This window comes from Colius striatus, chromosome 4 (genome assembly GCF_028858725.1).
Source record: "Colius striatus isolate bColStr4 chromosome 4, bColStr4.1.hap1, whole genome shotgun sequence".
Classification (NCBI taxonomy): domain Eukaryota; kingdom Metazoa; phylum Chordata; class Aves; order Coliiformes; family Coliidae; genus Colius; species Colius striatus.
Genome location: NC_084762.1, coordinates 83,981,977 through 83,997,576, shown reverse-complemented (window position 1 = coordinate 83,997,576; position 15,600 = coordinate 83,981,977). Strand labels below are relative to the sequence as shown.

At 36.8% G+C, this 15,600-nt stretch overlaps 1 protein-coding gene across 1 annotated transcript in view; it reads right to left on the bottom strand.

Annotated features, from left to right (window-relative positions):
* Window positions 1-15,600, bottom strand: part of COL14A1 (collagen type XIV alpha 1 chain) — a 122,425-nt gene that overhangs the window by 21,450 nt on the left and 85,375 nt on the right. The window contains exons 34-40 of the mRNA XM_061995897.1: window positions 14,903-15,061; window positions 10,453-10,530; window positions 10,091-10,177; window positions 5,848-5,901; window positions 5,357-5,452; window positions 4,075-4,128; window positions 2,897-2,950 (exon numbers count right to left, since the gene is read on the bottom strand). Coding sequence (XP_061851881.1) covers window positions 2,897-2,950; window positions 4,075-4,128; window positions 5,357-5,452; window positions 5,848-5,901; window positions 10,091-10,177; window positions 10,453-10,530; window positions 14,903-15,061 — 582 coding nt within the window. The remainder of the gene's footprint in view (window positions 1-2,896; window positions 2,951-4,074; window positions 4,129-5,356; window positions 5,453-5,847; window positions 5,902-10,090; window positions 10,178-10,452; window positions 10,531-14,902; window positions 15,062-15,600) is intronic.

Sequence of the window (15,600 nt, the reverse complement as noted above, 5' to 3'; positions counted from 1 at the left end):
TGACACTCTTTTATAACTGGAAGCTGATGAGAGGGGAGGAGACTGCTCCTAGTGTGGAGTCTGAAATGTAGATTTAAACCAGTTAACACACAGGTTGAAAAATATTATAACGGATATTCAGAAAGTTTGCTTTATTAGAAGACAACACATTTTTTTTCCTCTGATTCAATCTTCACGTAGGATTTTTATTGCATCTTACTTTTTTCATAGTGAGAGTATTCCATTATCAAAATTATCTTTGTATGAATTCACGCAACTGACAGGGGATGTGCTCTATTTCTTAATGAGATACTAAAAACCATGAAAAACAAATTAGAGACTAAAAAGCAGAAGTTCTAAAAGAACCTTTCTAGACTAATGGTCGAATTAAAACAACAAGAAGAAAAAAGATCATTTCTCAACAGATTTTAACAATAAAACCAGAAAAGATGAACACTAGAAATCAAAGCAATAGAAAAAAGAACTGTAAAAGCAAAATGATTCAAGCAGCCAGCAACTGGAAGGAGAAAATCTCCATTCCAGGACCTTTTGAGTCTCATATCACATCATTCCCAGTTTAGTAAAGCTCTCAGAGATCTCCCAATAAATAGTCCTGTGCTTACCTCCCTTTAAAATCAGGGTGCTTTAGCCATCTGTTTAAGTACTTTACAGCACTGGTATCATTGTAACTAAAATATTTCTATAAGCAATAAATGCTATTGAGAAAGTAATGGCTAAGCTAAGAGTAACAGAGAAAATCTCAGTTCTATTAGTATAATAGCTGCAAAACAATTTGGCATCTTGGCTAACAGGAGGAAGCCCAACAAAGAGAACAATAAACAAAAAGGCAATTTACTTGGCAGGAATTTTCTAGTCCCCCCTTTGCTGTTGCTGCAGCCATGCCCTTTAGAATGATGCCTTTCTCCAGTGCCCACCTTCAAAGAGACTGTGGCGAGATCATCAGTTTGAATGAAACTTCAGCCATTAAATTTTATGTTGTCAGAACTTCACAGGAATCAAATACGTTACGAGACCATAAAATTAATATAACATCATTATATGTTGCCATAGAAATAATTACTGCTGAACAATATTGCACAAGGGTCACATAGACAGTAACTGGCTAGCAGATCTAATTCTATGAGATTTAGCCAGCCATTTATCCAGCTTCTTTGATTAAGACCAGAAGAAAGTGAATATAAGAATGAACTATTATTACCATAGCTATAAAAACTGGCAATTTATGTAACTGCCCTGCCTTATTATAGACAACACAGGAATATTCTACAAAAAAAGAGCACTGCATGAACTTCCAAGCTGTATCAAGAGCCTTTGCTGCACCAGTTTTCCCCCTCAGCTTTATCTGAAATGCCATCACTTTGCAACAACTCACTGACTACCACATGGGAGAACCAGACTACTTTTGAAGTGCTGGCTGACAGTAAGACATGGCTGAGAGTCTCCACTGCTAAACATAATTACCTACAGAGGAAGGTAAAAACACAGAGCTCTCTTCTCCCTGAACTGCAGAACACTTAGTGTCCTTGGTGATCAGGAATGCAGAAAGAGGAGGCCCATGGCACTCACACATAAGTATGATGTCTAGCACAAGGTCACCTCAACTTAGCTATGACCAAGATTAGACAGCATGGTGGCAAAAATACAAATGTTCATCAGGCTCCAGATTGTTATAAACCTGAAGATGAATTTATTGACACCAAGTCTGGGGCATTTTTGAGGAAAAAGTTCTAACACAGTCAAAAAGAATACACTAAAGCATGCAAAAATTAGCTTCTATACAGAAGAAAGCACCGTGGTATTGCAAGTAAGAAAAGGAATATATTTACATTTATATTTCACCATAACTTAATTGAAAATGAGTATGTTATTCATCTGACTAGAATAGTATTCATCTCATGATAATGTTGTGTAAATCTTTATCTTAAAATTAATTTCTTTTCTTGATTTTAGAGAAAAAATACCTATACATGGCCCAGATTTTATGGTAACTTCAGTGGAATTACTTCTATACATAAAGATATGCCAATGCTTAAATTCATAATCATGAGCTCAAACTCTCACTTTGGTGTAGGGATGTTTTTTTATAACCAGGTCTCAGGTTAACACCAGAAATCCAAAGAAGCTCCAGATTTCTCTGGAGTTCAAGTTACACCAACATATCCAAAAAAGGATCATGAATATGGAAATCTTGTTCAAATGAAACTGAAAAGTCTTTCTTAATGATGAGTTGTAGAGAGTAACTATGTAACTATGCTAATAATAATTTTCCAGCACCTAATAACGAAATGAAAGTCTCTCCAAGGAGACAGGGAGGAGGACTTGAGATGAAGACTTTTTTTTACCAATACCCAGACAGACTTTAAATATCTTCATTTGTTCTACCAGAAGCAGAATAACGTTGACTAAATTTTGACATTGTTCTTCACTTTTTCCTCATGTCAGCTGATTCCACAGGTATTGTTTTACATTCAATACTAAATTTAATGTGAAACATTCAATTGTTCTGAATGTTTTAATTCTCTTGTAGTTGTCTCTGTTATTCGTTAATTAGCTAGAAAGCAAATTTAGATGATTGTCTCATTTAACCAGCATCTGATTTTAAATGGATAAGCAAACAGACTAATTGGCACTAGTGAGATCTACTCCTATCAAATGAATTAAATAGAAACCTAGTGCATGGCTCCCCACTACTCATTCAGTATTTCTCAACACTGATCTACCAGATGGAAGGATACTCCACTCTGTCTCCTCTGCTGATTGGCATAGAGATATACATCTCCAGAAGTAATAGAATACAGGTGATAGAAACTAGGATAAATCAACCACAGTGGGAAACATGTTCATTGCAGAATGGAAACTCTTAAAACCAATTCAAAACATGTTCATTTTACCTTACCCTTTGACCTTGAGCTCCATCTCTTCCAGGTGAACCTGATGCTCCGGGGACACCCTAAGAATGATAAAGGGAGGGCAAACTATGAGATCAAGTCAACAGAATCAAACTAAATCCCTTTCCAGTTAAACTGTATGACATGTTTCTGGAGAAAAGTTTTATACAAATGGAACTACAGAGGTCAATAATGTGTGGCACATAGAATAGATTCAGAAAAGGAGGTATTTCTGTGAAATGTGAGATGGCTAAACAGACATTATTAAAATTCACAGCTTGCATACTCCCTCACTACAATTCTCTGTTAATAACATTGACAATGTTGTTGTCAGGTTTCCTGTGCCAATAATTTGAAAACAGAGCTTGATTTCCTACATCACTCCCATGTCATCAGTACCTTAGCCTAAAAATAGAGCTGCTGTTTGCCTCTCTCATTTCTGAAATGTAGTCTGTTACTATATTGTCTGAAAAACCTGCCTGAACAGGATTACAAGGTTGTGTCCAACAGTTCCCCGATGTTCAGATGAAATGTCACTTTTTGGCTCATGAAGGCTGCAGAGCAGCAGTCTGGGATCATTACTGCAGTGATCCAGAAGTCTAAGAAAACTAACTTACGAGGAAAGGCTGTATTAGTTTGCTATTCCTAGCACATATGAACAAGAAGGGGGAATCTGGTAACAACAAACCAAAGCTGGACAGATGTAAGCAGATGACGAGCCTCTCAAAAGGGAAGAGCAGTAAACTAGAGTGCAATCTCCAGACTAAATACCAGACACCGAACTGAGTAAGATTCACTGAATAATACAGCTTTTTGAGATGCCAATCTTGTGAAAGATGGCATAAAAAAGATTAAGGGCCTGATCTGACCTAGATAATGCCAGGAGGAATTTTGTGGGGTTAGAGTGAGAGCAAGCAAATGCTAATTATTTACTGTGTAAGCAGAAATCTGAGAATGGACAGTTTCTGAGTCTATAGATACTCAACATCAATGTTTAACAAGGTCAAAAAGTAACCAGTTCTTCAGGCCTTGAATGATCTGGTCACTGCACACCAGCATACCCTAGATTCCTGATTCTCCCCAACAAGTCATTTCTCAGCACTTTTGAATATGTGCCTTAACTTCACAATTATGTCAATTTCACATTCAAACTTAGTGACAGGTTAAACAATAACTTAGGGAATACCTGCAGGCCAGGAAAGCCAAGATCTCCCTTCTCTCCCTTTTCCCCTGGTGGCCCCTGCAAATAAAGAATCATACCGAATAAACCAAAGACATGGTTACTTTCCTCTTTTTAATAGTTCCTTTCAGCTTCTTCAGAAAAAAAATTATCAACCAACCAATGTAACAGACTATTTTTCCTGCTGAAGGTAAATCTACAGTCTGCATTTGCAAAACTATAAATGCAGGATTTACAAACATAGAAAATAAAGCTCATTTTAAAAGACTTTGGATTAACCTGACAAAATTACAGTCATTACGTTACAGAAAAGGTAGTTTTCTTCTCAAACATATCTGTTTCTCCTTAACCCTCAGAAGTATTTCCTACAATAATGAAACCAATGGATTTCTACGGAAACTATATGTGTTTCTACAGCACACATGTATGACAAAGATATAAGTTTCTAGACAATAAACTAATTTTTTATGCAGAAAAGTTTTTTTCTATGAAGCAACTATTCTTATATTTAATGTGTTCTGTATTTCTCTGATGATGATATCATCAACAATATAGATTTTTGGTAACACACTTCATTGTATTGTACAGTAGTATCAGACAGATGGGGTAAAAAGAAAAAAGCATATAAAAGTATAGTAAATTCTGAAAAAAAATCTAGCTAAAAAAGATATGTAACTACCACCTTTCAAGGCTTGTGTGTGTCCATCCACCAGAGACATATATGAAACAATACATGCTACTAGTTCATTATTCTGCCAATATGTCTTTATGATGAAGTTCTGAGACTTATTTCACAACAACGTTGCAAACTCCAGCCATAATCATCTCTTGTGATGATAGACTCTGAAAGTGTGGTGAATACTATTACTTAATTTTGGCAGTGACTACGGTGCTCTTGCTCAAGTACACGTTTCAAGTCAAGACTGGTCCACGATGAGCAATTCCACAACAATCAAAAGATAAAATGGTAACATTTTGGTTTGGGGCCATGTTGCCACTCCCACAACTTTTTTTTCACTTGCCTCCAGGTTTGGATGCCAGTACCTTGGACACATTCACCTTGGGGTCAAATCCCTCCAGCTAACTAAGAATTCAGATCCAAATACAAGCATGAATCTTGGCAGTGAACCCACATCCTCTATAGGTTAAACCCAAATCTGTGATTTCACCTCAAATATTGAAATTCAGATTCCAATCAGGACACCAAAAGGCATTTTCAGTCTAGTTTAAGATATGTGCTGTACAAAACATCGCAAGAAAGAAATCTGTTGATTTTATTAAGTCTCACTGGAAGTCCTTGAATAGAAAGTCCACTGGGTCCTTGGGGTCCTGGAGGTCCTTGTGGTCCAGGAACACCAATTTCACCTCGAGGTCCATCTGGTCCCTAAAGTAGCACAGGACATAAGTTAAACTCTTATCATATGCACAAACCAGCTTCTGTTTGAAGAATTGAATACCAATAGACTCAAAAATATTTGAAATATGGGTTAGCATTTGATTAAGCAGTTTAAGTTCAATTTAAAACTGCCTGGTTCCTTTATGAATCAGAAAAAAAAATATGCTGTAACAGCAGCATTCTGAACTTTATATCTTTTATCAAGGAGCAAAAAGGACGAGCAATTGTTATGAAAAGAGACACATCAAATGCCAATGGCAGTTCACTATCCTTTTTGCTCGGCAACATCTGAGACAATCTGGAATTCATTTCAAGGTTTACAAGCAGCAGAGATAAACCAAGAACCTGTGCATCTGTCAACTGTAAAGTGCTGTACAAAGTACCTTTGGACCCGGGTCACCACGATGACCTTTGGCACCTCTGATACCTGGACCACCCTGTGAAGCACAAGAACAGGACTTGCTGAAAACCAAAACTCTCAAATAAAAATGAAATCCAGAGAACCCAAAGAGGGTTTTTTTTTTCTCTTGTTGTTGAATCAGTGAATATCCTGTCCATATCCTTCCACTGCAATAATTAAAGTGAGAACATACGTAAGTGTGGCCATACAGAAAACCAGATTTAAACACAGATGTGAATACTTTTTTGAGCCAAGAATGCACACGATGTAAGCATCAAAATAACACTGAAAGCTACCAGAGGGATAGAAATGTATACATGTGCTCATCGGCTCCCTCCAGTTGCTGAAACCTTCTAGCTATCTGTCCGTTCTCCCCAAGATCACCACATTGTTAAAGACTGAGTTGCCAGTGACTTGGGAATATTCTTTCAACCAGGACTACTCCAAGATCTACTAGACTTACCGTGGTTTAATTTAGAGCTAGGTAAAATACCCTTTTGCCCACTTTTCTCCTTTTTGCTCTCTTCAGCGGTGCCTACATCTGTTAATCATTTATTAACCAATTGTTGCCTTTTTTTATTAGTATCATCTGAGATATATATCTATGGATGGCTGCCATGAACGTGTTTTGTATATACATGTTGGATGTGCTCTGTCCTCTAGGACAGCACAAATAAAGATTTTTTTTTTCTTTTCCACTTTCTTCAGATCAATTTCCCTCTTACTCCACTTGAATATATTGCTTCATCTCTTAGGATACAAGCTTTACAGAGATTCTGTCCTTTGTACTCAAAAAGGACTTCAATACAATTAGACAATACAACAGAATGGTTTGCTTTAGAGGCTACAACAAGAAGTACTTATAAAAATAACAGCCATTACATTAAAGACATAAAAAGAGAAAATATGCCCAACAGATTAAATGCATATGTAGTATCTAAGAGACTTCCAATAGGAATGCAAGTAACAAAAGCATTTGAAAGTACCAGAGTACTCTTGTTCTTCAATGAAGGTACCAGGACACAGTCTTCATATGTGTGATCACAAAGCAATTTTCTACTAGTTTTCCCAGCACCTTCAGTCTTCTCGCTTCCTTCCCACACCTCTATGGCCAAGACCCATTCCATCACGTCAGCTCTGGCCCTAAAATCTCATCCCAAACTCTACACAGAACCATGTTCCAGTTGCCAGTTCCCATATTCCAAGTCTTCACATTTCTGCATTCCAGCCCAGTAGCTTCTCTCTGCGCTTTCTCCAACCTCTCTCTCAGATTAAAAATTCCTGTGCAAATGCTCAGCAAAATAACTGCAACTTTTTAACACAAGCAAAATGACAGTTTTCTCTGATTTTGTTCTCAGAAACAGATCACTTTTTTCCTGAGTAATGATATCTATTTTAAAATAGCCTGATGATGAGTTGTGAAATCAAATCCTTTAGGTTTCACACTGAGTTTGGTATACTTACCCATGTTTTAAACCCAATAACCTTGCGTGGTAAAAGCACAGGTTCCAGCAAAGCACTAATTTGAAGACAGCACAAGAGCCTTCTCCATTTTGCTAATACATTTCTTTTGGTGGATATTCCCCAGCACTACTAAGCCTGCACGACTAATTTCAATTTTTTAATTTCTTTGGCTTCTACATCTAGCCAAGCATTCCTGTTATGCCTTTTTTTCTTAGTTCAAATAATTTCTTAAGAGTCAGTGCTTTCCCCTAGAAACTGTCCTTGATCAACGGTTATGAAGACACATCCTTATTTCTTTATAACAGCTAAAATCTGTAAAGCACTGAAAACTTTTCATTGCAATTACACTTCTCTGGTCTTCCAATGTTGTTTTTCTCCTTCCTCACCTTCTCCAGTTCTGCAACATTCACTTCAGAAGGCAAGCACGAGGGATTTTGCAATATCTTACTTTTACTTTGTATGGGGCACTTTAGACAGCAGGATCAAATTCTGGCAAAGATCAAGATATAAAAACATTATCCCATACTGAAATGTGCCAGATAATCCTGACTCTAAATGACACTTTGTCTTATCCAAATGACCCACTTCCTAAAAGAGCTTAAAAAAGAAATATTTCCAGAGAAACTATCCCAAACAAACGGAATCCTTTTTTGGGGGGGAGTATTTTAGTTTAATGTCTAAAACTGGCTACATGGTAGAATCCTGTTCCCTTACACAGAAAAATCCTTGGCTTAGACGAAAGTCACATGACAGTTTAACGACTTGGAGCAGTACTGACTAGACACAGCACATGTGACTTTCTGACTTTTGGTTGGCGCAGAGATGAATGCTGAGTTTATTCTTTTGCTCTGCTTTTTCTTAAGCCTCTTACTTCTTTTCAGAGCTATACCATCTAACTGTCTAGCAGAAAAAGTATCACTCAGAAGAGGCTGAGTTCCAGAATCACATACTATGCCTAGGGAGTGATTTTTCTGCTTGATTTTAAGCCTCTTTTTGCACGGCACTGTGCTACTGAAAATATTGTCAATCCTAAATGTAATAAATACAAGTACATAATTTTACACTGGGTTAAACTTTGGCAATTCCTGATCTGTATTTTTTGAGCTGTAGCAACATCCATCCTTCCAAAGAATTTTTAAACCTTTGTCATTTCACCGTGAAATGTGGTCAAAGTACCCAGTTTCTGTTTCAGTTGCATTTTTGTGTGACTTATCCCATTGTCTTTTTCACAGAGGACAAATTTGACATCTATATACAGAAACTGAAATCTCAGTCTGTACTTGATTTATAGCCTACATGCAGAGAGGAGAACAGAATAATTTTAATTTGTTCAAGATATGTCTCTTCAGTGACTTTTCTCCTGAGTTCTTTTGTACCAGAGCCTGGTACAGTCTTTCTTGCAGAAAGACTAACTTCCAAGTTGTTACTAAGTTAAATGTCTGCTAGGATCTAGTACATGAGTGTTTTGTGTCAAAGTTAATTCTCTTGTTGAATGTGCATCACATCTACTATGAACAGTTTTCAGCAACTTATTTCTCTTTGCATTCTTCACTGGCTGTTTCTCCTCAAAACATGCTTTTGGAGTGTCCACGACACAGTATGAGCAGAGAAACACACAGTTGAAACTTGTTCACAAGAGGATCTCATCAAGTTAATTTAGTAAGCAGCTCTAATGTGCCAGAGTTATTAATCTAGTTGTAAAAGAAAAACACATGACCATTCTACAAACATCCCAGTTAGGATTCTTATTAAACCAAACCAATAACAGACCATAGCAAACAGAGCCTACAACTTTTTTAAACTGCTAAAAATCAGCCTTGGGCTATGAGACAGAATTCACTTTAGTGATCTATATCTCATCTGTCTGGTCTGATCCATCTTCTCAGTTCTTCCACAGGCCAGTAAACAGAATAGAGATTTACCTCATCTTTCTAAGATACTACATGGAATGGAAGGAAAGTTAAATAATTGTCTCCTAGAAGAGATTATTTCCTCTGGTTACACAAGGAACTTAGATATACACTTACTTAACATTTACACAACAAACACTTGTGCGAGTGCCAGCAAAGCATCACCACAAAGTACAGGTAAAAGTGGTGAGAGGGTGTATTTTCATCATTCTCTGGCAAGCTAGGAAAAACTTCTGTTTGACTTTCACCAAAGACAGTTAATTCTTCTTTCCCTTTCAAAATGTTTGGGTATCTCTCTGCCTCTAGGAGCTCTCGGAAGAATCAGCACTTTAAGTTCTGCTTTTCAATAAATATTGTAGATCTTAGGCAGAGCTTTTAAGACAGGAAAGCTTTCTTTCATCTTTTATCACACAAGAGACATTGTCACATCCCATACCTTTAATTCATAAGCACGCTGTAAATTGAGCATTTCAGAAGTCTAAACTCCAAGCTCCATTTAACACATGTCTGCTAGAGTAGACAGATAGCAGGTGATCAAAAAACTGAAACCAAAGGGCACAAAGTATGCCATATCTACTAACACTACACAGAGGTAACAGGGTTCAAGGCCAGCTGCTCCAGGTCTAGATTAAACCATTAAAAATTTGACTGACTTACCACAAGAGGAGTTTTTACAGCACTTTACTTGGCATCTCTACTATAAATTGAATGTTATTTTACCTCTTTGCCAGTACTTAAACTCCTAACTTAACCTTATTATTTATGCAATTGTAGTATATTTGTATGTCTTGGAATAAAGTCGGTCAGTGAGCTATTTAGTACAGTTGACTACAAAGCTGAATAAAACCTTACCGGTGGTCCAGGAGGTCCAAGAGGACCCTTGTTAGCTTCTGAACAGGAACAAGCATGAGGAAGGGCAGGGCAATTTTCCTCATCTCTCTAAGGACAGATCAAGATAGGAAGAGAATGATGTCCAAAACTTGGATTGAGAAGTTAAGAATTTTATGAATCTAGGATACAGTACTGTATGGAAGCCTGAAAAGCACCCATTTGATTTAGAAACATACATTACACTGACTTTCAACAGGACAAGTAATCCAACCAGGCTTAGGCTTTTTTGAAAATTCTTAACCATCCATTTCCATCGAAATATTTGTCTCAGTAGAGGGGAAGGTAAAAAGTAAGTTCTACAGTTATTGAAAGAGGTTTCTTACCAAGCCAGGGAGCTCACAGCATTTGTCTCGATTGGCCCATGAGGTAGCACAAACAATGTCAAACATCTGTAACTGCAACTGTTTCAAAAGGTGAGGTAGAAGACAACTGTTAGTTTTAAGATCAGTGCAAAATAGTCATCAGCAAGAAAAGCTACCTTAAATTCAAGCACTCAGACAGAGGAAAGGCTGCCAGCTAGAGAAGCTAGCCACAAACACACTAACTTAAATGGTAAAAGGCTTGTGTCCTAACCAACTTGTCTGAACTATCACTCATTACACAGATTGAGAGAGTTGTTTAAGATTAAAAGGTATTTGTTGGATTATCCTCACTTCTTTGATTAAATTCCTGATTTTGTCCAATGATACATCCCAACACTTTTTTTCTAGCAAAGGAGGTATCAAGAGACAGGCAAAAGAGCTCAGATTCTCAAAACTGAGTAATTTCTCTTAACGCACTGGCACAGTGCTCAGATTTTATCTGGGACAAGGTCTCCTATAGATTTTAACTTGCACTAGTGTTCAATCACAAAAGATATTTATCATGATCTCTGATTTTATTTTACTTCAGAATATGTCCTCATTTATCCATATTATCCCTAGACAACAAAGCTGAAAGATGATGAAAAGCTTGCAGAACACATGACAGCATTGAGCAGAAAGGAGAATTTCCATTAGGTCTGGAAACATGGTTTGGACACAACTGTAATCTACAAGAACGCATATTTTGGTAAAAAATAATGGCTGATAGGTACTCAGAAACAATATACTAAGTAGGACTCAGTTGTTTCTTTTACAGCTTTGAACTGAACAAAGAGGTCTAGAGAGATTAAACGTTCTTCTCTTACTATTTCTATTATTTTTCCATGCCTCATTTATGTGCATACTGAATAGAGAGGGCAATGGAATAGAACATCCAATTAAATTAACCCCACATGTTAAAAAATGTTAGAAACTGCTACAGATGGCACTGTCTTTGGTTTTGCTCCCATTACTTTTTTTACTGGCATTATTTTAACACCAGAACAGAAGGATGAATGTAAAGACTTTCTTACAACTGCATTGCTTCTAAAGCTATTAAAATTCACTACATACGTGCACCTTTAGTTTCATGTCATTTTTTTCTTAAAACCATCTATCATATTTTATATTCATAGAAATTTTTCTTATATGCCAGGAGATTAGGTGGGTTAGGAATATGTTGTAGTACAGATGCAGACCCACGAGAGCTAGCTCCATGCCAAACACCTTACACCTGAAGAGAAGCACGAAGGCAGCTTTCAGACCCTTGGTTTGGCTCTGGAATATTCTGTTCTATGTCCAACAAGTCTGTGTCCCTGGCTGTCAAATACAAGCTGACTCCATGGGGAGCAACTCAGATCACTCTTCGCTACACATCCCAAAGTTACTAATTCCAGGAGGTCTCATTAGCTTGAGCACATGAACATTCTGCTCTGGGACTTAGAACAATACTGGGTGTTTCTGTGATACTACCCTTAAGCAATGAAAACAACCCAGAAAAGGAGTGCAGAAAGACCTGAGATGGCTGTGCATAAAGCAGTTTAGGTTCAGAAGCAAGTACTATTGACACTTTTTCCATAACACGGTCCATCCCAAGCTATTATGCTATCTTGAACAGCAGAAGGTTGACAGTATTGGCTAAACTTACATAGTCCTACATAGGCGGACATATGCATTCATTTTCTCTGGATTAAAGAATATAGAGAACCACAGTGATTACACATGTTGGTGTAAAATAAAGAACAGACAGACATTCTTCAAATTGCTGTATTCATCATCCAAATGTTGAATGACTCAGTACTCTTATTGGAAAATATTACGTGGGCTGCTCTGACTCAAGCTAAATAACTAAACAAAGCTTTCTTTGCTACTGTTAAACATTTATTCATAATTCTCTGTATTCACAGTGATTTTGCTTTCTAAGTTTCCACCCCTGCAAGTAGAACCAGTAAGATGGAAAAGTCTGCCCATCCTCATCTGATCAGGCTACAGTTCTACAAAGACTTCTCAAGACCAGACCACATCACACATTAGGGTTTTTTAAAAAGTACAGATATACAGAGTGAAAAATGTTACAATTAAAAGAAAAGGAAACACTAATAGAGAGAAAGTTTGTGAATTTAAAGCTGGGCTGTTCATTAAATCCCACTGAAGGAATCAAGAATATTAGTTGCTTCGTGTCACGGTCAGGTTTCGTTGCTCTAGCTGGCCAAAGTGTCTTATCCAGACCCACCTCACCATTAAGGGATACTAAAAGGGCTAAGCACGTTTGACCTATCCTCTTTTTGTCTATCTCTGTTTCTGCCTGTTCATTGAACTGTTACATACCATATGTATCAACGGGAAAGAAACTCTGATATAACTGTATTCCCTTAAAATGGAAACGTTTTGCAAAATACAGGTTATTGCACTGGATTCAGCTATTAAAAAGACAAACAAAAAAACACCCCACCATAACCCCCATCCCCCTACTCCCTCAAAAAGCACACTAAAATATCCCAACAATGTTCAACTCTTCGTTGTGAATACAGTCAGAACAAAATATCCATAATCCTGTTCCAAAATAACTGCCTGTCTGTAATAAGCATCTCTAAAAGGAAGATTAAAATATTTCATTAAAATAGAGCTGATGAGAAAAAAACTTCAAAACTATTAAACTCCAATTTTTGTACCAGTTCACAATTATTTCAAAAATGTTTTACAAAAAACCATTTTTGTTGTGTGCATGCCTCTCAAAACTGTTGAGGATACTAGAATGGAACAAATCCCAGTATTCTCCTTCCAACAGCGGCAGAAGTGATACCTAATGAAGCACAAGGGTGTAAGTCATACCTTACGGCCTATTAATTGCTTTTACCTTACAGTCTATCAGCTGCCAGTGACTTTCAGATCAGAGATTTCCTGCTCCAGAGTTGTTAACAACCAATATTCCCCTTTCATTCATATGTTTAGGCTTCCAAACAATCTATATAAATATTTAGCACCCATAAAACTCTACAGTAAGGACCTGAACTGATGTACTGACCTGCTGTGAGAAGAACCTCCATCCTGTCCCTACAAGCCTTCTTTCATGTCCTCTGATTTTTGGAGAGGGAGAACCCAACTCATTACTGTCTTATTCACACAGGTTCAACTCAATATGAATAAAATTATAATGAATGAAGACTTTAAAAATGGTGTTTGGGTGCTTTCTTGACCTGTTTTCAATTTGGTATGTATGGTAATACTTGAAAGTAGCTCACCAATACAATGGAGTGAAGAATTTTTATCTTCAGCAACACATTTGTAGTCTTACATCAGTTCTACAGTTCATTTGAACAAAACCAAATTTTTCAGTGAGTGGGCAGTCTGACTTATCTTTTATAGATTCCTGGGTTCTAACAAAAGACATAATTTCTTTTCATTTCTTTACAAAGCTTTCTCTAATTCCAAGATTTCCTAAGTCTGCCTTTTTCTGTTTCTATCAGAATGTGACTACAAAGGTTTCTCTGTGTAATTGCCTTTACAGGCTTCATATAATTATTACTGCTAAGTCTGAGGCCTAAAGGCTCTTTTTGTACAGAGAGATATATTCTGAGAAATTTTTTTTCACTAAAGAAGAGTAATTCCATATAAGCAAGTAAATACGTTTTTGAAATCTCACCCCTATTCAAATCAAGCCTTGAGTTCAAGGTTCACAGCCTCTGCTATCCTCATTCCAGGATCAAGAAAGTTCAAAGAAAATTAGCAAACAGTACTGTACAGCAAAGATGTCTTTCCAAGATCATCACTAGACTGCCAATTCTTCTTCAACAACTAAATCTACCAGAGAAACTCAAATAAACCTTCTTAATAACATATGAAGCAAAACTGAAAATTCCCATAAGTTCCTATGCAAACAGAACAGTCAATTACTGCTTCTAGGAGAATGATCTTAGAGGAAGAGTACTTAATTCTGGGGACAATCTTTCACATTCATAACATTTTATGTTATAAAAGAACTAGATACACTTTAGGGAGACTGTTCAGCTGTTTAATGAACAGATAGTGAGCTTGGGGTCAAAGAGTAAGAGGGAATGAGCAACATGAGGAATAATCATCACTCAAACCAAAGTTTAAACTATTCCAGGCAAAGGAGTTACTGTATTACTCTATGTAATAAAGTTTGGGATAGCAGACATATCTGAATGTACCAACTGCGTTCACATATGTGTTTTTGAGAGTAACACCCGAGTAATAGTGATCTAGTAATGTCATTTATTAAATTAATAAAACATGTATTTTGTTCAAGTTGAGAACTATTGCAGGCTTTTATAGAACTCCTGAAATGCTTGAACTCTACTTTTTCAAATACATGTTCTCTCTGCTTCAGTTTCAAACTAACTGCAAAGATCACAGACATTGGCTTTTAGGATATTTTAAATGATTTAAAAATTCTTCTCGTTCTACTCACCGGTGCAGAGTTGTCTCTTGGTCCTCTGGATCTGACCATTCTCCCCAGTACTTCTATGCCATCAGAACTAATATTCCCTGCTGCATTTATGGTCTTCTCACCCACTTGCTTGCAGTCAATAATTATTTTGGCCGTAGTCTTACTGATAACAACATGCAGCTAAACAAAATAAAATATGCTTTAATATACTGAAGAGCACATAGGATACATTAGTTTCCCAGAAAAGCAAAGCATTTTTTGAAGTGAGCTCCTAACTCCACGTTTGTTTGAAAAACTCAGAGATAATCCATAGCAAATAATCTAGTTGACCTCTAGAGGTCCTTTCCAACCCAAATTATTCTATGATTCTAATCTGTTTAATGAATTTAGCATATTTTTCTGCTTATGGAACAACTGCATACAAATTGGCACTTTATGCAATTTATTCAGAAAGAAATTAATTTATCCCTGACCAAAAAAAAAAATAAACCTACACAATGCTTATATACCACTCAGATCCCAAAGAACCCTTGATTTATGTGGTCAGTAAAAATCTCTGGGCCTTGTATGATCATGCTATATAGCACTGGTTTGCACCAATACATTCTTTATAGCTGCTTGCAAAAGCCAAAATTAAGTAGTAAAATTTGGCCTGTAAATTATGTATTACACAGCAAAACCTTTCATACTGAAGTTTTTACACTGAAAAAAATAAAACA